This window comes from Ambystoma mexicanum, chromosome 1p (genome assembly GCF_040938575.1).
Source record: "Ambystoma mexicanum isolate Mex_15411 chromosome 1p, UKY_AmexF1_1, whole genome shotgun sequence".
Classification (NCBI taxonomy): Eukaryota; Metazoa; Chordata; class Amphibia; order Caudata; family Ambystomatidae; genus Ambystoma; species Ambystoma mexicanum.
The window spans coordinates 248,363,562-248,385,787 of record NC_090921.1 but is presented as its reverse complement, the minus strand read 5'-3'; the positions used below and the strand labels follow the sequence as shown (position 1 = coordinate 248,385,787).

At 44.4% G+C, this 22,226-nt stretch overlaps 1 protein-coding gene across 1 annotated transcript in view; it reads right to left on the bottom strand.

The window, feature by feature from the left end:
- Positions 1-9,610, bottom strand: part of LOC138473218 (extracellular calcium-sensing receptor-like) — a 112,135-nt gene extending 102,525 nt beyond the window's left edge. The window contains exon 1 of the mRNA XM_069611823.1: positions 9,353-9,610. Within this exon, the coding sequence (XP_069467924.1) occupies positions 9,353-9,610 (258 nt within the window). The remainder of the gene's footprint in view (positions 1-9,352) is intronic.
- Positions 9,611-22,226: the final 12,616 nt, after the last annotated feature.

The window sequence follows — 22,226 nt, the reverse complement described above, 5'->3', positions numbered from 1 at the left end:
TGGGTTTATCATTTGAAAGTTGGGGTGTTTATTTGTTTTGTTGACTAGTGTCCAGAAGTCTTGAGGCTTTTTGTTTGTTAAGGCCTTGAGCATACTTTCTGCATCAAGTTGATAGCGAGCAGATCTGGAGTTTCTGAGCCACTGTTTGTAGTTTCTCTTCTCAGTGCAGTAGACTTCCCACAGTGTCGATGTGTTCAAAACCGCTGCTGCTTTCATTAGTTTCCTTAGGTGGCTTTGTCTAATCACTAGATTTCGGTTATACGTGTGGTCGTGATTTGATGCAAAATTATGAGGATTTTTTCCGGGGTTTTTTGAAAGCAAGGAGCAGCGGAATATAGATATCTTTGAAAATTTCATCCTGGGCTTCGATGTCAGAAGTTAGTTTCTTGTAGTTGTCTGACAGCCTTTTGATGTCTTTAGTAGTCATGCGTAAACGGGTAAGTTGAGAATTTATCTCAATCGATAGTTTATAGAATTGTTGGTCTCGCACACTGGTGTTACAGGTAAGATTCAGTAAACTGTGGTTGCTTGCTTTGGTTCTAATTACTGCGAAGGAGACTATACTCATATAGATCTTTTCAGAGACAAAATATAGTCCAGAGTGGCAGATGACTGGTCACGCTCACATGTAGGTATCAGGCTTTCCTCTCTGCTTACGTTGGCTGCGTTGCAAAGGCTCCTAGATCTCATTAATGTGAGCCACAAGTTTCCCCTTTCTTCAGCCAAAGAACAGACAAATGGATTTATCTTTGGCAATTTAGAGATCATGCAATTAGCGTTGAAGTCGCCGCAGAGCAGGATATTCGAGGTCTGATGTTTGATCATAATTTCATCAAGAATATTTTCTGCCGTGTCGTAGAAGTTAGCTGAAGATGTTTTTTTAGGGTTCCATTAGGCATTAATGATGGCAAAGGGTTCCTGGGGACTTCTTGTTTCAGCTGGATTTTCGTCATCCCATGTTGCAAGGACCGCCAAGAATCCGTAGGTTGCTGTTATTTACTTGGTCATGGCTATGTTTGATCCTGTATGGATAGCTATCAATAGGCCTGATGAAGGTCTACCTAGGGGACTTTTGCAGGCGGGAGAAATCTCTAGAGTGTAGCCATCCAAGGCTAGTTTGTCCAGCAATCAGGTTTCTTGGAGGCAAAGGATATCATGGAGTCCCAAGTTGTAACCATCAGGTTTGGTTAAGTGCATGTGGCCTCTGGTGTTCCATGAGGCTATGGACAAAGTTGGTTTTCAAAGATCGTCAGGATTAGGAAAGGGTGCCTGAGATGGTAGACTTGCACCTCGTGTTTGTTGCTATCTTTTAAGCCCGGGTGTCAAAGCGTCTCAAATCCGTGACCAGGTACCCTTTTTGGGACGCCGTCTGCGCTGGTGGTAGACGGGTCTAGTATATCTTTTTTGTTTTCACGGAGATGTTGCGATGTGGTTTTGCGCTTATACTGCTGACTTGGGGGCGTTTGATATCTCCCCTGTTCTTTGTAGTTTCTGGTCTCTCTTCTTAAATCAGATCTGTCTTCATAGGTTAGTTCGTAGTTCAGGTAGTTGGATCTATTAGCCCGTTTCCAGGCTGGTCTGGTACGTTAATAGTCCGTTTTTCGTGATGGGGATAGTGTGCTTCCCCTTCTTGATGATCTATAAAGATCCTCCGTTTGCGACTTATATCTATAATTTTTGGTGGGAGGTTTCTTGAAGTTTTCGCCCTCTTTCTTGTTCGTATTTGCCACCTGAAGCTCATTCAGAATAAACCCTAGGTGGGCTAAGTTAACATAGACATCTTGGGGGATCTCACAAAGCGCCGACTTTTTGATGTGGAGATAGGCCTTTGCTTGGTTGTTCCTGTGATAAGGCTCTATCAAAGTGAAGTCGTCTGACTTTATACCCCGAAGCGTGTCTATTTGCTTTAGTGTCTTGAGGACTGTTCTTCGGTTTAAAATCATGTATCGGTCATCAGAAGGTATTTGCTCTATTTTAAAGAGAGGAATGGATCTTGATGTTGAATCGTTTGATCTTGGTGCATCGTTTTTTGAGAACACTGGCAGAGTTTCTTGTTTTTTTTAGCGTAATTGTGAATTGTCAGAATGGTCAGAGAGTTTGTGTGTTTGGTTATATTCTTTTGAGGGCTAGATGGTGAAGTTGGAGTTAAAATCTTGGTGTTTGTTGTAGTTAGCGCTTGGAGTTCTAGGATTTCAGTTGAGTCCCAATGTTGTGTTAAATCGATCAAGGAACTTTGAGTCATGAATTCCTCCGCGGTCCTTGGAGAGATGGTGCAATATGTCTCTGTATTAGCAATGTTTTCAGTATGGGATGTGGTAGCTGAGCTCTCTCTCGTGATTTCTTTTGATTTTTTGTTTTTTGGAGATAGAAGTGGATCAAGCGCAGTCACTGTTTCCAAGTGGGTTAAGTCTTGTTGAGAGCTTGCAATGAGTTTCAAGAGAGGTTGCTTTTTCATAGTGGGGGTGGATTTTTGGAGAAGGTCACTTGGTGGCACTGATTTGGGTACTGTAGTTTGTAAAAAAGAGTTTTTATCTTTTGTTCTTGCAAACACGGAAGCCAGTGCCGCCGGATGAGGTGGGGACACTGTCTGGGTTTCTTTGTCGACCAAAATAGGTTTCTCAGAGTTTATGTTTTTAAGGAGGTTTAGTTTCTCTTCCAGTATGTACAACTTCATGTCCCAGGAGTCTCTATGTTTCTTGTTTCTTTGGTCCAGCGCTGTAATAAAACCCTCAATAAAGATCAGCTTTGTGTGTATCATTGCAGTAAATGTAGTACTGTCTTTTAGCGAGTCATTGATATTTTCGTATAATTTCCCGAAAGGGGCTAAGGCTATTGTTATAGCCGACATAATGGTTGTAAGGTTGTTTTATTTGCCGGTGATTCTTTGATGTTTGAGTTGGCTATTTCACTTAGCCTTCTGTTTTCTGGGGGAGATCGGTCTCTTGGTGTAGCCGGCAACAATGGTTCTTGGAGGACAAAACTATCCTCTGTTTCAATAGGTCTGTCTGAGTTTTTTAGTTGAGGTGGTCGATGGTCGAGTTGATGTTGGCTCACTGATACGCTCCCCTGGGTATAGTGCTGTCTAGATACTAGAGAGACTGATGGTTTTATTCTGGTCGGCGATTTTTCTTTGCATAGGATTTCACTGCTAGGCAATGATAGGGGGCCAATCGCCCCTTGTTTGTTGGATAATGACGGTTGTTTGCAATTGTTTGCGTCTGTTTCCTTTTCTGGACAATTGGAGAGTACTTTGGAAGGCCCAGATGAAATTGTTATGGTTGAACGGTGATTGCCTATACACACACCCACATTAGTTGTGTCAGCCACGTTTTGTTTCTCCATAAATAACGGAGGACCTTCGATAACAGTATTTTTTTTCCTTTTTTTTTTTCCTGTTCCAATACTTCGCTGATTGGTGGCATTGGAGACTTTTTTGGAGAAAGCATCACTTTCCTTGCTTTGGTCGCCAGGGGAAAGTCTTGAATGGCTTCTAAGATTTCTGCATCCGAGAGTTCTTGAGCTTCGTCCAGTTTTCTTTTGCATTGTTTTTTAAAGAAGTCTTTAAGGGCTGAAGATAGAAGCGGTGGGCAAGGAGTTTCTTCCCTATGTCTTTTTTTCTGTTTTTCATGTTTTTTTGGGTTGAGTGGCCTGCTTTTTGACTTTTTCTGCGATATAAGGTTCTGCAGTGATGGAGTCGGGCGACTCAAAATCTGCACGTCGTTGCTGTGGTGAAAATGTATTGGCATTGTGTAACATGGGAGAAGAGGGCTCTCTAAAAGTTGAATGGGCTGCCGCGCTTATATCAACAAAGCTTTGTGGTGTGGGCTCGAAAGCTGAAGGTATTCCCATGGAAAGATTGCTAGATGTTGCTTTGTAAAAAGATTCAGACGGCGGACCAGATTTTCTTGATTGCTGAGTGTTTATTGTTGATTCCATTGAGGCGTGAATTTGAGCCGAAACCAATGTTGTCAATGGGCTCACGTTTATTGGGTGTACAGAGCCCCCTTGTGGGTACCCCAGCATGCCTGCGGCTTGGATTGTCGGCAGCCGCTGGGGAAAGAGGGGGTTGGGCTTGCCAGGATTGAAGGCGGTGTGGTCCTCCTGGACTGTTAATCCTTCCAGAGGCGGGTTTCGCCTGGACTGCTCTTCCGCCGAATCTTGTTCCGGGTGTCGGTCTCCTGGAGCCGGGCGTTCGCTCGCTGCCCGGGGGACCCTCTCCTCTTTAGACCGCGCTGCTGGCACAGGGGAGGAGGCGGACTGTCCTTCGACAGTCAGGGCCTCCTCACCCCTCGCCACCGTGGACTGAACAAAGCGCGGTGAGGAGAGGATCGCCAGCAATGCACCCGACAGAGATAGTGCAGGAAGATAAAAGGAGACCTCCGGCTCGATACCCCGTGGCACAGGTGAGACGGTAGAGCGGTAGGCATGGTCAGACCATTTGGGGTTGTAGCAGAGGAGGAGGTAGAAGAAATACGAGGGGCTGGTGCGTGACCACTATGGTCTGTTAGTTCAGATTGAGTGTTGCCGTTTGTTGCGGTCTCTGTGAGCATAAGTGGCTTAGATGGAGAAGAAAAAGGAGACCGCCGTATGCCATCAAATGGGTTTTCAAAGTCGAACCGAGCTTTAGCTGATGTAACTGTATTGTTTGCAGAGTTATTTGTGTTTACGGTGGAAGTTATGGTTGAGGAGGTCCTTACCTCCTTCGTTTTCTTGTGTGAAGATTTCTGCTGAGGCGGATCTGAGAGTTTAAAGTTGCTCCTCAGTTTTCGTGCCTCAGCTGGGAGTTCGGATGTCGGTTTAGGGAAGCTGGATTGTGCCGTTTCGGGCTCCATGTCCGGGGTCCTTCCAGGACCCGCCGCGGACTGCTGAAGACTGCCTCAACCTTGGCTCAAGCTCCGCACGTGGTTTTCTAAAGTGATTTTTTTTTCATGTCGGCTTTTGTAAAACTATTTTTTCAGGCTATACTCTCCAGAGATGTGAATCAGTAGTGGAAGTTTCCAAATAACCTTACAATAAGTGCTAAAGTAAAAGTAATGTCCAAGCAGGGCCTAACCCGTAGGGCCCAAGGTAACACAAAGTGGTCAGGGTGCCTAAGATGTGTGGAAATGTCATGTAGTGCACAAGTTCTCAAACTTAATCTCTTGTTAATGGCTAACAGCATCAAGCTGGTACTTGGGGGCTCTTTTCACCGATTTGAGCTGGGTTCGAGGCTGTGGGTTGGCTCAATGCTTCTCGGAGTCTGTGGCTTACATCTTCTGAGTGGTCGGCTCGACTGTCTGTGCTCAGGGACTGTTGACTTTAAGACAGGAGGATCAATGGTCTCAGGAGAAGGCTCAAGAGTGTGTAGCTGCAGGTTCAATGTGGAGGCTTTGATGGTAGTAAGGCGGCTCAGTGGGATGGATTTTTACAGCGGCATTGTCTCTGAAGCAGTTGGCTTGTCTCAAATCGATCGGTTGGTTCAGCATGGTGCAGTGGGTTCAATTGCTCAGTCAGAAGTTGGTGCTCGAACAGGTGCTCAATGCGGCTTAATGTTTTCACAAAGCCTGTTTGGTCTTGAGTGATGCGTCTGGATTTGGGGTCTGATGGTGGTCACCTTCAAAGAAACATACAGACAGGAGTTCCCTTCTGCTACTTTCCCCTCAGGCTGAAGTGAACTATGCCCCCTAAAAGCACACACCTCTCTTTGGGCACCGATGTGACTTTGTCTCTTGGTTTATAGCAACAAGCAAGCTCAAAGTTCTAGCTCATGTCCTTTCTGTTTCCTGGAGATCTTAAGGGAAGGCCTCTCTCCCTCCTCCAGTCAGATATCATATCATCCTATGGAAGGAGGCTTAGAGCTCTCAACAACGGACATAGTATTACAACAGAGTGGGCGTCCCCCATTACATTGTTAGTGTATCCAATCTCCTGTGAGTATCTAGCAGCGTGTTCTCCCTCGTTTTCAGCAATTCCCAGAGTCACTTCAGGGCAGAAGTAAGCATGCAGAGAGCTTCTGAGATGGCAGAAAGGATCTTCCCTGTGCCAGAGCTCAAATGCTGACTTAGCCCCGCTCCTAACTTGCCTCCTTTAGAGTAAAGGTCTCGGAACTCCAATTATCTTTCTCTTCCCAGATGGCTCCTCTGCTAAAAATGGCAAGGGCTACTTGGGTTCTGCCCAATTTTTAGAAGTCCTTTCCCTCGCCTGCTCCTAAGGTGTGAAACCATCCCTTGGGAACATAATGCCATCTGGTATCATCTCTGAATGAGGTGGCACTATCCCAGCATTTGGCACTTTTATCTTTAAGACTAATCCGTGCAAGACAACTTTAGTAACTTTACAAAGTAAAACACGAATAAGGTTATAAGTGTGTTACTAATCATGCCAAAATGTCTCTTTGGCAAAATGTTGCTTTATTTTTGGTTTAAGTGGCATTCCTTTATTAAACTGTTTTTTATAATGCGCCTAATACCATACCGGAGTTTGGTTTCTAAGCACGGATCCGGGATTCAAAACTCTGTTGCTCTGCGTGATCTTGCTTCCAAGGGGGCTTTTTGCCCCTGTGCTATCCTCCGTTTGCAGGGTGCTAGGATTCTTCTGCCAGGTATGCTTGAACATTAGAAATACTAGTAGTTTCTAACATGAGGCGTGGAAGATGAATCGGCGGTTTGCGGCCTCAGCAGACTTTCCTGATTAATGTCATACTTTCCCTGACCCTTAGCTTGTAAAACTGATAGGTACACAAGCGCCTATCATTGCTAATGTGGCCATATGAAGATGCATGCCACTTTGTATCTGAAATGTGACTCATCTTTCAGTCGTAAAACAAATACATTTTAAATGAAGAAAGCAAACAGAACTAATATGAATGTTTTACTTGCTCTTTTCTAAAATGAAAAAAATGAAAATTCTGTTCAAATATGTATTGTTTCAAGAATGTGTTTTTTTTTTATTCTTATTGATTTAGTATATAGCAGGTGGTGAGTGAGCATCACATAGTGCCCAGCACTACAGAGCACCCCTTCTTGTTTACTTACCTGTTTCCATTCATTATGGTCTCCCTGGACCCCAATGTCTTCAACTGCTCTTAAACCATACTTTATTTTTTATTTTGCGATTAAGTTTATGTTTTACAGTTAAACATTAAAGTCTCGTTCATTTTGCTTTCTTCCTTACTTATTTTCAGGTAACTTTATTTTTACCTCTTTATTTTCAGTATCCTTTATTGTTCACTTATTTTTTTTAGTTTTAACGGATACTTCGGTGAGTAAATGTGACTGTACTTCTAAGTCAGACAGGCTGCCTTCAATCTCTAAGGTTATTGTGACCGCTTTGTCGGCTAACCAGCAGGGAATAGCATGTTGTATCTTCCTTACATACATAGAATTTATCTGCAAACATTTGCTTCAATCAAATACAGTTCAGGCAGTATATTGCTATGTTCGAGCACAGTGTAAGAACGCAATGTGCCTTTCATGTTTTATACTACCTTAGCACAGTAGTGGAGGTCGTTTCATGTAATCTGTTGGGATGTGGCGGGTTTGTATTTTAAGGCTAGATTACTATGGCAACAATGAATCGTTGGGCCAACGAGGTGATTCGTTTATATACAAGATTGTTCTCTGGTCTTTGTGAAGTTTGAGGACTATTGCACAACAGGTGACCCCTCACAAAAACTATTCAAGCAATATATTTAGCTCCATTGAGGGATATATTGTTCCTTGTAATGTATGATGACTACAGCCAGAGCAAAGCATCTCTGTGTTGAGGCTTTCTCTGTTTGAATTGGATGCTCTGGAAAGCCAACACAGCAAGGGATCTCTTATTGAGCCATATCGCACTGTCATTTTCTGAGTTTATAAACGAGCTTTGGGAGTTTTTTGATGTTTATAATTATTTTTTTGCTGATTTGTGACCCTTCAGCAGAACAAATTAAGACAAGTCGCGCCAGAATATTGTCTGTGCAACTCCGCTCATTCAACTATTGGAAAAACATTTCCTCTTCAAGTTTAAACTAGAAATTGTATGACAGTCACAAGTTAAAATATATCTTTCAACAAAAAACACATGGAATGTAAGTTTGCACCTTCCACTGTCCACTCCTGTGGTTAGTCATTTCACTTTTCCTTAAATTAAATCTGCTGATGGCCTCACAAAATTCTGCAAAACGATCTTTCAGCACAATGTCAGCCAACTGGTTGAAACTAAATGGAAGCAAAACAGAGGTTTTGGCGGTTGGTCCTCCCGCAAGGGATCATCTGTGGAGCTCACAGTACTGGCCCGAGTCACTTGGCCCATGTCCGCTCCCCTGCACCTCAGTGAAAAGTGTGGGAGTGAAACTTCTTCCAAATGGATCACGTGAGGCCCAGATCTCTGCAATTTGTAAGGCTGGTTTTGGAAGACTGAAGGCTTTGAGGAAGATTCTTCCTTTACTTCCCCTTGCAAACAGCACAACACTGGTGATATCCACCGTAATGGGCTCCCTGGACCATTGCAATGGTATCTATCTGGGGCAGCCCAAGTATCAGATTTAGCGGATGCAAGTACTTCAGAATTCAGCAGCGCAATTGCCACTTATGGTGCCTCGTCTGACTCCTTCACTAGTTCTCCTCCATTGTTCGCACTGTCTGCCGGGGGCCACCCGAATTGAATTTAAGATTCTCTTTATTGTCCATCGAGCAGTGCACAATGTGGGTCCTTATTATCTAAAAGCGAAATTAGAAAGATATTGCCCAATGCAAAATCTGCGTTCTGATTCTCATCTGCTTCTTAAGATTCCCAAATACCAGCAAAAGCGATTGGATGGTCGTTCTTTCTAAGTCTTAGCCCCAAGCTTGTGGAATGCTCTTCCGCTATCTTTGAGAACACTTGCTGACTATCTCCCCTTCAGACGAGCGCTGAAAACCCATCTGTTCTAGTATTTTCTTCTTCCTATTCAGAGTATGAAGTAATGGTTGGCCTGCGTTTGCTGCCCTCCTTAGCGCCTAGATGCCTATTGGCCTTAGTTCGCACTCTACACATTTTCAAATAATAATAATAATTGTTCCGGAGCAGGGTAAATATCTGCAGAAGATCAATATTCTTAGAAAACACCCTACAAATATAATTATATAATTATTTTGTATATTTCTATGCAGAAAATAAATAATTTTGCTTATCCTTCGACAGAATATCTATTTTTGTGTGCACAATTAAAACAATACAATAACCAAATCCTGCAATCCAAAGTCCTGGGCACCAAAGTGCACAAGGATGATCTGTAAGGAGAGGAAGTCTTGCTTTGGTGCTACACTGACAACAAGCAATTGCTTTTCTGTACAAAACAGCAATAAAGTAATATTTCTTAGCATGGTGCACAGGAGAAAGGTGCCCGCACCTGTGGATACCTGTAGATTCCAAGGACCCTGGCCATAAGTAGGCAGGTGGCCGATAGGGAGTCACCGATGATAGCTGGCACCAGTTGGCCTGGTTGGCATTGGTAGTTGGGCACTGGATCTTGCTGCCCAGAAAGGATCCACATGGTGCCCTGCAGTGCCCGGGCTTCTGCAGAGCAGGAGTCATACATCTGGAACCCCAGTGTGAGGTTTGGAAGCAGGCGCTGGCTACGGTTCACCTCATCAATGCTGAAAATCATCGACTGATACCAGCGAAAAGCCCGAAAGCGAAATCTAGAGGAAGTCAGGATGGATACCAATGAAAATGTGAGTGTCGAAATTGATTACAGTAAACATTTATTGGGGAAATGTTAAAGGTTTGCTAATTTTGCAGAGATCTGCCATTGCGATTCATCATAGCTTTGGGTCACCCATCTCTATCCCTGTACTTAAACCCACACACTGCTTTGCAAATGCACTTCAACCCTGACATGTAGGATGCCTGCTATCCCATTGCTGTTATTTCCAAACAGATCCGCTGAATTACCTCAATTGGGCCCCTGCATCCACTACTGTTCCAGTGCTAGGACAGACAGACTCAAATGCAGTTCAATATCGACCTGCATCAGCCCCTGCTATTCTAGTACTGGACACAAATATTGGTCTGCAATGCCCTCAAATCCTGTCTGAACCAGCTCTCAAATTCCTCTACTGGGACTTGCATTTTTTCAATATTTCAATCCAATCTTCTCTGCTTGGACTCTAAAGCCCCATCTTACTTCACTCGTTCCTTCAACCTTACGTGTTGCAGTATTTTAGCACTGGTGGGGCCTTGAACGCGCTTGGAGCAAAGACATTGTTATAGAAAATGGGGAAGATCCCTCCGAGAATGATGTCCCCATCCTTAGACAGTGCGCTGTCAGTGTGGCTCCTCAGGTGACATGCTGCAGGGGCCCCTGAGACGGGGGTGGGGAGGATTAGAAGAACGGCGGCACATATCACCATCATGTCATCTGGCATTGGGCATCCAATCATGATTGCTTCCTGTGAACAAGACAGTCTAAGTCAGGCGGGCGGCATGGACAGCGCATGTCCTCAAAATTCAAAGGAAACACATGGCACCTATGACACAACACCACTACGGACATGGAATTTAAATTACGAAAGGTTATGCCTAACAAAGTACTAAATGCGAAGATAATTTAAATCTCCCTTTGTACAACGTATGCTCCCACCATCAGTGGCTCACTGGATATCACCCCATTGACCCATAATATTACGAGTTATTTAATAGCACATAGTTATGACCCTCCGCTGTGCAGATAGCCATCACCAGGACACCATACTAGGTAGTAAGTAGATGCACCTAGCCAGGAGTGATCCTTTTTCCAGCTGTTGTACATTGAGTCAGCGCACAGTGACTTACTCCACTGTTAGAGCTCGCATTCTTTACTGTTGGTACACACTTTCTTGTTTGATTACTTGCAGCAATGTTGGTTTGCCAACCCCATCCCCTTCTCAATACATCATATAAGCCACAAAGATGAAATATTATCCAAGCAGGTGCCTGTGTTCTTGCTACAGCATCCTTCTTTTGCTCTGTTTTATGCATAAGTATATGCGCTCATTCAGACTTATTGATATTAAACATGGTGGCTCTGGAGCCCCGGACTAGACTGCTGCATGCATATTACCAAAGCAGCCTTAGGTTGTTGCTTAGCATTGATTCATGTCAACCTTTGTTGCTTGCAGTGTTGCCCTTTCATACCCTTCATCTAGTGTATACATATATTTTTTTATGTATTTGATTTATCGCGTTTTGTATCATGCTCAATTAAAAGCTAGCTGGATCCTAGCGCTCGGTGGGGAAGAGGAACGGGAGGAGAGTATGAGTTTGCAAGAGAAGGAAAAAAGGTATGAGGGGTGAGAGATTTCCTATCATCACAATAAACCAAGGACACACAGGGAACATATGCTCAACAAAATAACAGGGAAGTTCATTTACCTTCTGAGTGACATAAAAAGCATGCGTAAAAAGCATGTGTTAAACTTTTACGCTTGCTTTTTAAGTTCGGTCAGATTTTCATTGATTTTGTTTGGCGGAGCTGGGAAAGAAGTACAATCACCACTTCTGACCAGCCCAAAATGCTCCACCGTACAAACCTGCATTCATTAGCGCCAGCATCTGATTTTAATGCTGGTGGTAAGCAAGGAGTAGAAAGTTCAAGTTACTAGTGTGATCAATCTGGCAATTTTCCCAGGTAAAACCTCCCCTCATGTGGCCAGGGAGAGCCAGATGCTGCCTGATCTTTGCCCTGGATGTGGCTATCTATGAGAGGACCACATGAGGGAAGACAACCCTTGGGGAGGCAGAGTAGACCTGCCAGGTCAAGACAGGCATTTCCCTGTTTCTTTAGCCTCTGGTAACACCCAATTGCCTCCCCATTCCTGTATGGTATACTGTCGTGTGGGTGTAGAACCTCCAGTTATGACCAATCACCAACAGTATTTACATTCCCCTTTGCTTGATAACATTGAGACGAGGAAAAGGACTGGAGTAATGAAGATCACTAAAACCGGAAAGCAAACGCCACACTCTGGTTGTTCGGAAAAGGTGAACAGGTGCCGGGACATTTAAAAACACTACACCTGGAGATAAAGAGACAGCCACTTTTCCCGACATCGGTCTTGACACCGAAGGAGAGCAAGCTGCAGTGTGGGGCGGAGAAGCAGGTGCCGTCCAGGGAAGTCTGGAAGCGGAAGGTTTGTAGCACTTGTGCCACGGACAGCAGGAGCTGTCACGTGAAGGGGGCAAAGCGAGACCCGGAGAGCAGACAGGAAGCCCTCCCAGCTGCCAAGCAAGCAGCAGCGAGAACGTGAGATGTGAAAGACGCCAAAGCAGCTGACGCAAACCGGTGAGCCCAGGGAGCAAGGTTGGAAAGCCGGGGTGCTTCATGGCCGATTCCACATAATGTTGATGAACCTGGAAAGCCAAAACAAGAGAGCTGGGACACCAGGGTGATTGAGGAGCAAAGAGACAAAGATGAATGAAGAGGGGTCGCTGACCCAATATATGAGAAGTGGAATTAAAGAATCTTGGAACTATACAAAAGAGAAGGTGATTGCTGATGAGAAGTGTGAGTCTGGGACCCACACCCAAATACTGAACTGATTAAGAAAGTCCTGGCAGGAGAGTAAACCAGACATACAGCGAGTCTGGGACCCACACCCAAGTGACGAAATAAGAAAGTCCCGGCAGGAGAGTAAACCAGGCACACAGCGAGTTTGGACCTGCTCCCAAGTGACAAAATGAGGCAGTCCTGGCAGGAGAGTAAACCAGGCACACAGTGAGTCTGGGACCCGCACCCAATCAAGATTGCTAAACTTGGAAAAGGGAGGAAAGCAGTTTTCCAAATGCATGGAATCTACAGGAAGGGTTTGCTCTGGGAAAGTCAAGAAAGCTCAGGAAACAAAGCATACCCCTTGAGCCTGTGAATTGTGAAACTGGGAAACCCATAAATTGTGGAAAGTCTAAGGCAGTTCAGGGGAAGGAGCATAACCCTGGAAACTGTGAATTGTGGAACTATGGAAAAGCTCCGGGGCAGAGGCATACTCCTTGAGCCTGTGAATTGTGGAACTGTGAACATCTTAAGGGAAGGGTCATACCACTTTAGATTGTGGAAGGAGATCAAGAGAGAATTTGTATATCATGAGTTGATGAACTGTGTAAACCGGAGGAAACTCAGTGGAAGAGCCATTCCCCTTGAGATTGTGGAGTATGGTAATGTGAAAGTGAAGGACATTGAAAACATAGAAAAACCCAGGGCAAGGGAAGAACCCTTTTAACTGGTAGAACTTTGTTGGTTTCTTTTACACTTTGGAACTTTATGTTGGAACTTTGGAAAGGAGCTGCAGGTGACCAGCTAAAAGGCATTTTCCGCTTAACGTTATATTGAGTTTATATTGGCAAGAGCATATTGTGCACCCTAAGCTATAATTAATCAATAGCTCTATCCAGTCTGCGCATATACTTTACCAGCATACACTATATTCAGTCTCTGGATTTCTCTTTGCTCTTCGATTATGATGATATTATATATATAAATACTGGGGAAAGGCACAGCAGGTGCAATCTAAGAGTAACAGCGCACGTTCCATGCCAGCCCCCTGCCCCTCTTTCATGGCTGCCATTTTGGTGCCAGTGCCCGGTGTAACGCTTACCTTAGGCTCTGCGGGAACACCTCTACTACTCTTCTCAGGGTGCGTGGTTCTCTCACTAATTCCCTGTTTAGTGTTCAATGAGCTGAGAATCTGTGAAATTAAGCAACCAGTCAAAGGTGGAATCTAAGATAACTGTGAATTATCTCCTCACCAATCAACACTCCTTCCCACTAAGTTTGCCCTGCTCACCTCTTTTTATGTTTTGATGGGCTATCCGTCCTGCATCTGTGCAGGGGCGCAAGTTCTGAAGATGGGATTGAATGAGAGCGGGAAAAGAACCAACTCGAATGGAAGAGCTAAGGGAGTACTAATGCCTCAGGAGGTAAGTGGTATGTTAGAAAAGGTTCAATGACTGAGTGACACTAGGTGCCTAGACATGAGGAGAAAATCACTCCTAATCTGAAGGGAATGTCACTGAAACCATTTACTCCTGCACTATTATGTAATGTATGGTACAAGAGTGTGTTGCACATACACACAGTGGCAACAAGACACCTCTATCAGGCAATCCACTAAGTAAATTATTTCCCTCACATAACACCAGAGGGACTCAGGGAACCAGCAAGAAGGGACAATACATATACTGTATATTCCTACGTGTGTGTGAACAAACCATGTAAAACAAATGAGCTGCTGTGACTAGACTGCCCAGCTACAGAATAAACAATTATGTGCAATACCACAGCCTCAGTAAAATTCCTAGTGACGCGAGCGACTAAAATAGCTGCGTACCTACTACAAAGGCTGAAGAGAAAACTAGATGCCAAAATAATGCTTCACAAGAAACTGTACTTGCGGTGAGATTGAAACAACACGGACAGCTTCTCCTGTTAATTCCTCACAGAAGAACGCTCCTTCTCACAGGACACTCGGAAACTGTGAACTGACGGGCATTCAAACTGGAACTAGGAATCTACAACAAATGTGAACGGAGAGTGACTCAGGCACAGGAATTTTCAATGACTAAAGGGAAAACTAAGGGCAAGAAATTCCTGTCAGGAACGAGCTGAGATAAGCGTCTGCTAACAGCAAGAGGACGCGAAGCGCAGCTCTACCGAGGGGAGGGACTTAAATACTCGCGGAGCCTGCACTACTGGAATGCTCTGCAGGATTCAGGGAAGGCCGCCTGGCGGCCATGTTGAGTAAAGCGGGATAGTCTGAATTACAATTGGCCACTGGGTTTTCCATGCTCATAGCCCAGGAATGATACACCGCAGCCCAAGACCTTTTGGGGGAAGTTCTATGGAACGGTCCTGTGATCATGACACCCGGAGCCATATCTCCCCATTGCCCCCACTGGAGACTGTGATGAATCAGCAATGATTGCCCCCATAAACCTGGCTTGCAACCCTTCTCATGTGGCCTGGAAAGGGTAGATACTTCAAGATCCCAACCCTGGGGGTAGTGTTCTGCGTGAGAATCACATTGGGGCATTGGGGGGGGAACAGCTTAGGAATACTAAGAAACTCCCTTGTTAAACTTTCCCCAATCCCAAACTTCTATTGGCTTTTTGTCAAGCGGAAGAAATAAGAGGCCTTAATTGTGTCAGTTGGAACTACAGGTCCCATAATCCCCTAAGTACTGGACAAAGAAGAGGGCTGAAGAGCAATGTTGCAGGCGTAGTCAGCTTGTTAAGCATCATGACCCACACGTGAGGGAAGCAGAGAGGCTTAAAAGGCCCACTCAAGGTGCAGGGCAAGAGCACGTTGTTGGCAATCCAAGCAGAAGTTGGTGGAAAGAATGGACGCTGGGACTTTGACCAAGCATATTCCAGCTGCCTTTCTTGAGAGAGTCCTGTTCCCCTTAAATATGAAGTGCAGATGTTGCGCAGCGGAAAGCATGAAAGAAGATTGTTTTTCCCCATGTGAACCTGATTGCAGAAATTGTGCAGCAAGATGCTTGTGGAGACCGTGGCTGAGTGTTGGCGTGCAGCCAAGAGTCCCAGGAGCGAGAGGAGCAACGTGACTGTATGGGGTGGACTGGGGCACCTTCACAGAGGCAGTATGTGTGTCCAGATGAGACCCAAAGCAGTTCCAGTCCTGCAATACGCGAAGGGAGCAAGACAGAAGTCGATGAATGTTACCGAGCATTCTGATCCCTTGTGCGAACGAAGGCAGGCAACTGTAGCGTTAGAGTGAAAGCCATAACAAACTGACCGTTGATTGTTGGACAATGGGAAGTTACACAAGTAACGCTCACGTATGAGTGAACTTTCTCCATAGCACTCACGTAACAGTAAAACACTTCAAACCTTGTTAATGTTAATTGAAACTTAAACTTCAGAGAACATATGAAAGACTGGTTTTGTGTGCTTTAAAAGTGATTCTGAGGTAAAGGTGAACCGACACATCAATTGTGAAGTTATTGACGATGATGTAGCACTGAAATGAAGTGACTGAACATTGAATTGTGAGTTAAGGGAACAAGCATTGCCTAAGCCAAAAGTGAAAGCAGTATTCCTCAAGCCCAGAGGGTTCCATGTAATAATGGCCCAAAAAATTGCCTTTTTTCTTTTTTCAAGGAGGGCGGGGGACACCCCCGCAACCCCTGCTCCCCTCTCCCTATATATATGGACACCTATATGGTCACCTATATAATGTCGCCACAACATTTTCCCGGTGACATTATATACGGCAACCATATATATAGGGATATTATTACCTGATACCGCGCCCAGAGTTGTGCAAGCATTGTCTTCAGCCAACAGAGACTAACAAGAGGCATACAAGTAAATTGCTTTGGTGGGCAGAGAGCGAAAAGGTTAGGCAATGTGGTAAAAGGTGAAGCCTGCTGATTTTAATAGTTCCCTAGGAATTGGTATAATTCACATTGCCAAAGTCATAAGGAGGAAAGGTAAAATTACATCCTTAAGGGCAAGTTTGGTTGTTAATGTGCCAGAAAGACAAGAATGTGAAAGAGGCTTCTCTTCTGCAAGGTAAATGTTCAGAGGAAGAGTGCCTTGCCTACATGGAAGTGTTGATGTGAATATTGTCGTTTCTGGAACGTGGCTAATCATAAAGTTGCAGATTGCTGAAGCTGTGATAAAACCTTTGGTGGTCAATAGATTCAAAACTTCAGAAGCCCAGTTGAATGTGACACACTATGGGGCAGGCGATAGACCAACATAGTGAACTCTTACAGAAGTTAACCTGGCATGAGGTGGAAGAAGTGGTGCTGTGAAATCATCATGACAAAGATATACACTGTGATTTATAAAACTATGACGAGAACCTTGAGAAGTGCTACAAAGAAGCTGTTTCTTTTACCTTGCCAGAAGTTGTGTTTCTTTGAATCTGCCAAGGAACTGTATTTCTTCTTTCGACATTTCTAAGTTGTGGCAAAGCATTGTGACCCAGAACCTCATTGGTGCTATTTGATGAAGTGGAAATTATTACTCAAAGAAGAAGACATTCTTTTGTTGGTTGAACATTGTTAAACAGAACGTTTTCTTTTGACAAAGTGAAGGAGTCAAGAATTGACTTGGAACTTTGGTGCAAACCCGGATTTCCTTCTTTCTTTATATTGAACATTGGAACTGAACCTAACTTGAAACCTAGGAAAGGGGAGTGAACCTAGGGTACAAAGAGAGACTGTGAACATATGAGAAATACCATTGTTGATATTTTTTGTGAATTGCTATAGATTTTCTTGTGAATTTTATGGTTAAGTGTGAGGGCCATACATCCTTTCCCAGAGTGTTTCCTTTTGTTTTTTATAGGTAGGGAATGCCTCATCAAGGTAGGGATAGTGAGACATTTGTTGAAACTTATAATTTAATAAAATGGCAAATTTGGAGAAATCATCCAAAAGTTGTCCTCCTTGCATTTATGACCCTCACAAGACCCTCATCCGAACCCCCACTCCCTCCCGGAACCCCCTGTCTCATTTCCCTTCTCACTCACTTATGCACCTCCCAGCCCATCGTCATGTGCTTCAAATTGTTATTTCCAATTGTGGTCATATTTGTTTGTAGTTTGTTTTTAAGGGAAGTTGGTGCAAGTGAATCATTCTAAGCTTGCTGCCCTTAAAAATGAAAAAAAAAAAGTGTCGGCACCCTGGTTGGCAGGCAGCATATAGCAATATATACAACTTTCAGAGGAAGCTGGGCTGGTAACACTGCACTCATGCCTTACTAACTCGGACTGGCTTGTTGTTACCAGCCCTGCCCACATTCGAAAGTGGTATGAATCTCTATATTGAATCAAGTTAATATGAATTACTGGCAAGGGTCATTTTGTTCACCTGATGTTTCAAATTACCTTGCCTGATGCAACACTAGACTCCTTAGTCTCCAGCTCTGACACTCGTCTCATACTGAACATTTTGATTTATGAAACTTGTAAACTTCTGTTTACACAGCATGTGGTGGGGCAGGCAGAAAACAAACAGATGCACTGCCCTGCACAACACCGACTGCGTCCAGCGGCACAGAGCCTTGCACAGAAACATTTTCTCTGAACATATTTATGTTATGGGGGAGAGGGGTATTTGTGTCATTTAATGCAGGTACAGTTTACATTTGCTGCTGTCCTCAGGCCATCCTTTGGCCTCTCGCACTATCAGGAGCATAGGAGACATATAAAATCTGGGGGGGACAGGGGACATCTTGTGGACTTTGCTTTATTTATTTATTTATTTATTTATTTATTTATTATGTTTTAGTGAAAGAACTCGACATTTCACAAAATTAGAATTAAAATAGCAGTACTTATTAAATTACAAATATCACTGTATAAAACAAGAGAAAAGAAGAAAAGAAAACAGAAGAAAATGAAAGGATGCACAAGCAAATAACATGGGCCTCATTCCGAGTAGGGTACAAAGGGATACCGGGCACAGTTAAGGACATCGGTGCCGGTAATCCCTTTGTGCCCTACTACAAGGTCCCTTTGTAGGGACAAGGTTTTACCAAGCGGCCTTATGGGGAGCCGCAAAGGGTCCAGGGAGCAAATAACGGTACCGCTCCTTTCTCGTTTAACATTTGCTGCACAGCCTGATCTATTTGATTCTCTCATATGTTACTAGGAAGGCAGAGCATGGGTCCTCTGCCCTGTTACTTTATTCAAAGAGCTCCTCTGGCCTTTCTTTGCCTCTCCCTTGTCCTACTGCTTGCTTGCTTAATACATACCTGCTTGCTTGAACACTCAACATATTCTCCCTAACACAGCAAAGGAAGCTGCAGTCTGTCTTAACTTCTATTTGTTCCGTGTCTTGAATTGGCCTCTTATTTCCGATTTTCTGTCTGCAGGGGAAAGGCTTTTGCCAGTCACTGCCATGATGGTTCTACTTGGCTATAAGAGGGCAACAGCTAGCCAATATTGGAAGAACATGGGCATATTATGCCAGAGGCTGGCAACTGCCTTCCTAATGCCTACACAAGAGACAAAACTCTTGCCTTTGTTTTTAAAAGTAATTCAGTGGATGAAGAAACGTGAGAGCACACATATTGCTTATAAAGGAAGGGGATGATGTCACACTTGGTTAAGACATTTTGATCACGCCAGGAGCTAATTTCCAGCTGCAATTAAGCGATTACCCTTTAGACTTCTGGCTTTAAATAACGTTAATATCACTTGGAAAGCACAGAGGTTGCTCAACAGGGTTCCTGGAGAGAGGGGTACCCTACTTGTGGGCATGGATGATTGTAGGACATTCTTGCCTTGTTTTGGAGCCTGGCCCCTACAGCCATGATGGGGGGAGGAGCCTATTAATTTTGGTTGTACATACCCTTTGAGGGTGGGCAGACATTGCCTCCTGCTTTAGCCCACTAACAGCTCTGCTTTGCAACTTTATCACACATACCTGTCAGGTAGCATGTAACTCAATGCTACTAATGTTATCAGCCTCAGAAGTCTAGAATCCTTTGCCACATCGACTAGGGTACAGGCTTGCCACCTGAGACTTACCCATGTCTGAGTCAACATCTGTCGCCCTGTGGGTAAGACACACACAGAAAGAGCAGGGCACAGTGCCCTTGTGGGTTTTTCACACTTCTTCCTCGGGGTGGGCACAATTCACTCCACAGAGAAAGTGGCACATGCTGGGCAACATTCTCCCACTTTGACAATGTCACCCAAAGAGCGAAATTGGCCGTTTGGAATACCTCTGTCGACTTATTATTGCGCAATCCACACTGATGGGTTTCAGCACCTGCTTAACGCGAGATGGCAATTAAGGGCATTTGCCAACGCATTCAAGAAGCACAGGACACCCTCTTACCAGTGACATGCCATGCTCACTCATTCTGATCACGAATTGGCATTTATCTGGGGTCATGTTAAATGTATGTATTTATTTATTACATGTGTAGCATCACGCAAAACCCCCAAGCATCAAGGCGCAAAGTAAACTGCATGGAGTGGACCACTTCCATTGGCGCAGGTTTTCACTTTTCCTCCACAAAATGGAAGATTTTAGCGTAAAAGGCAGGTGAAATCACATTGCTTTTCCACTTTGGAAGAGTGTAAATACCTCACGCAATTAGCGATTGCTGGCGGAATTGACAATGGCTTCCTCTGGACTCCGCCCGCTTTTACCAGGTTTCATTTCCAAGCAGATCCCAGAGGAGTTCCTTTCCTTATTTCCAGCATGAGAACGGTGGAGCGGGAAATACAGCTGGTCCTGGTGTGTCCACTCGGCTCCCAAACTCCACCCAGAAAATGCACGAAAATCTGGCTAATTAGAAAAAGCGACAGTAATGAAGCTGAATGTATTCACTCTGTCTATTATCCCATCGGAAGATTAAGCCAGGTGCTGAACACAGGTGTTACATATTTTTGTGCACAATCTGCATTTGGAGAATTAACTAACTGAGCTACCTTACAAATGAAATCTCCTCTGGGGCTTTACCATCTTAACCCCTTAACTGCCATTGGTATTTCCCCCCAGTGCCAAAGCCTTTTTTGGTGATATCGGTATGTCGCCATTCAATCCCTTGTAACTTCTTTGTTACATGAGATATCTCGGCCAAAGTTGGCCCCTTTTTTCCCACATGCAGTCGTAACGCCACCCAGGAATCCTAGTTTGCTGTAGGGGGGTGAGAGAAAATAACCAAAAAGGAGAACATTTGTTTTTCTTTCAGAAAATGCCAATAAAATGTTGTACAAAGAAGCCTGTGGTGTTTTCCTTGTAGGAGCTAGGAACAAATGGTTTGCTGTGCTGGAATCACCATTTTCCAGGCTTTCAAGAACAGATTGAGTGGAAACCAAAATAATATATTTTGATATGCTAATCAGCCATTTTGTGAGAGGTAGGCGATTTTGGAATTTTTTGTCCAATAGGACATGCGTGGGCAGACTGGAAGAAAAGGGTAGGAAAGCTCAATGGGAAGCCAGAAAGGCATACATTTCTGTAAAGTAGACAATATTCCAAGTTTAGGAAGCGGTGATTTGCACAGGTCAGGCAACAACTATGTAGGGAAAGATTCCATAGTTTGGGGGGAAATCGGGAAAATGGCAGAAAAAAAACACAATTTCTGCACATTTCACTCTGGTCACCCACCGAAACACGCAGCCACAACACATTGCCTACCTTCCCGCGTTCCCACAGGTTTCCTGGTGAAAATGGTCCCTCACATGTGTGGGTTTACCTACCTGGGTGCAAAGGGAAAAGCCTAAAACACTGGTAACCCCAAGTATTTTCGCACAGCAGATTTTCAGGAATTTTGTTCATGTGGACAACCTACAGATTTGGGCCTAGGGTGTCGAAGCCTCGAAGTTAAACAGGGAACCCCATGCATTTCCGAAAAGAAAACACCTGTGGTTATCCACAGAGGTCTGACCTGCGCGAATCGGTCCATAATTTATGACCCACAATCCCTGACAAAGTCTGAAATTTAGTGGAAAAAACACAATTTTCACTTTGTCTGGGATTGTGGGTAATAAATTCTGGGACGATTCATGCAAGTCAGACCTCTGTGGATTCCCAAGGGTGCCTTCTTTTCAGAAATCCATGGGGTACCCTGTTTTCCTTCGTGGCTTTGACACCCTAGGCCCAAATCTGTAGGTTGTCTCCCCAAACCCTTTGGGGGTTACCAGTGGTTTAGCTTTTTCCCTTTGCGCCCAGGTAGGTACACCCACACATATGAGGTACTGTTTATATTGGGACACCTGTGGGAACGCGGGAAGGTAGGACATGTGGTGTTAGCGGCGTGTTTCGTTGGGTGGCAAGAGTGAAATGTCTGAAAATTGTGTTTTTTTCCAACAGATTTCAGAAACATTTCCCTCTGCCCACCCACCGAAACACGCCGCCAACAACAGATGTCCTACCTTCCCACGTTCCCACACGTGTCCCGACGGAAATGGTACCTCACATGTGTGGATGCCCCTACCTCGGCGTAAAGGGAAAAGTCTAACCCACTGATAGCCCCAAGCTTTTCGCCAAAGCAGATTTTGCTCATCTGGGCAACCTACAGATTTGGGCCTACGGTGTCGAAGCCACCAAGGAAAACAGAGAACCCCATGCATTTCTGAAAAGAAGACACCCGCGGGCACTCCCCTTTCCACTAAAAACATCCATGGTGGTTTAGTGACCCCCACACCCACCCAAAACAAGTTATCATTGTTTTTTATTTTTGTTTTGCCTCTTTCCTAGGGGCAGATTGTGCTAGCAATCTGCCCCCAGGGAGGGGTACATGAAATGCCCCCATCCATTTGG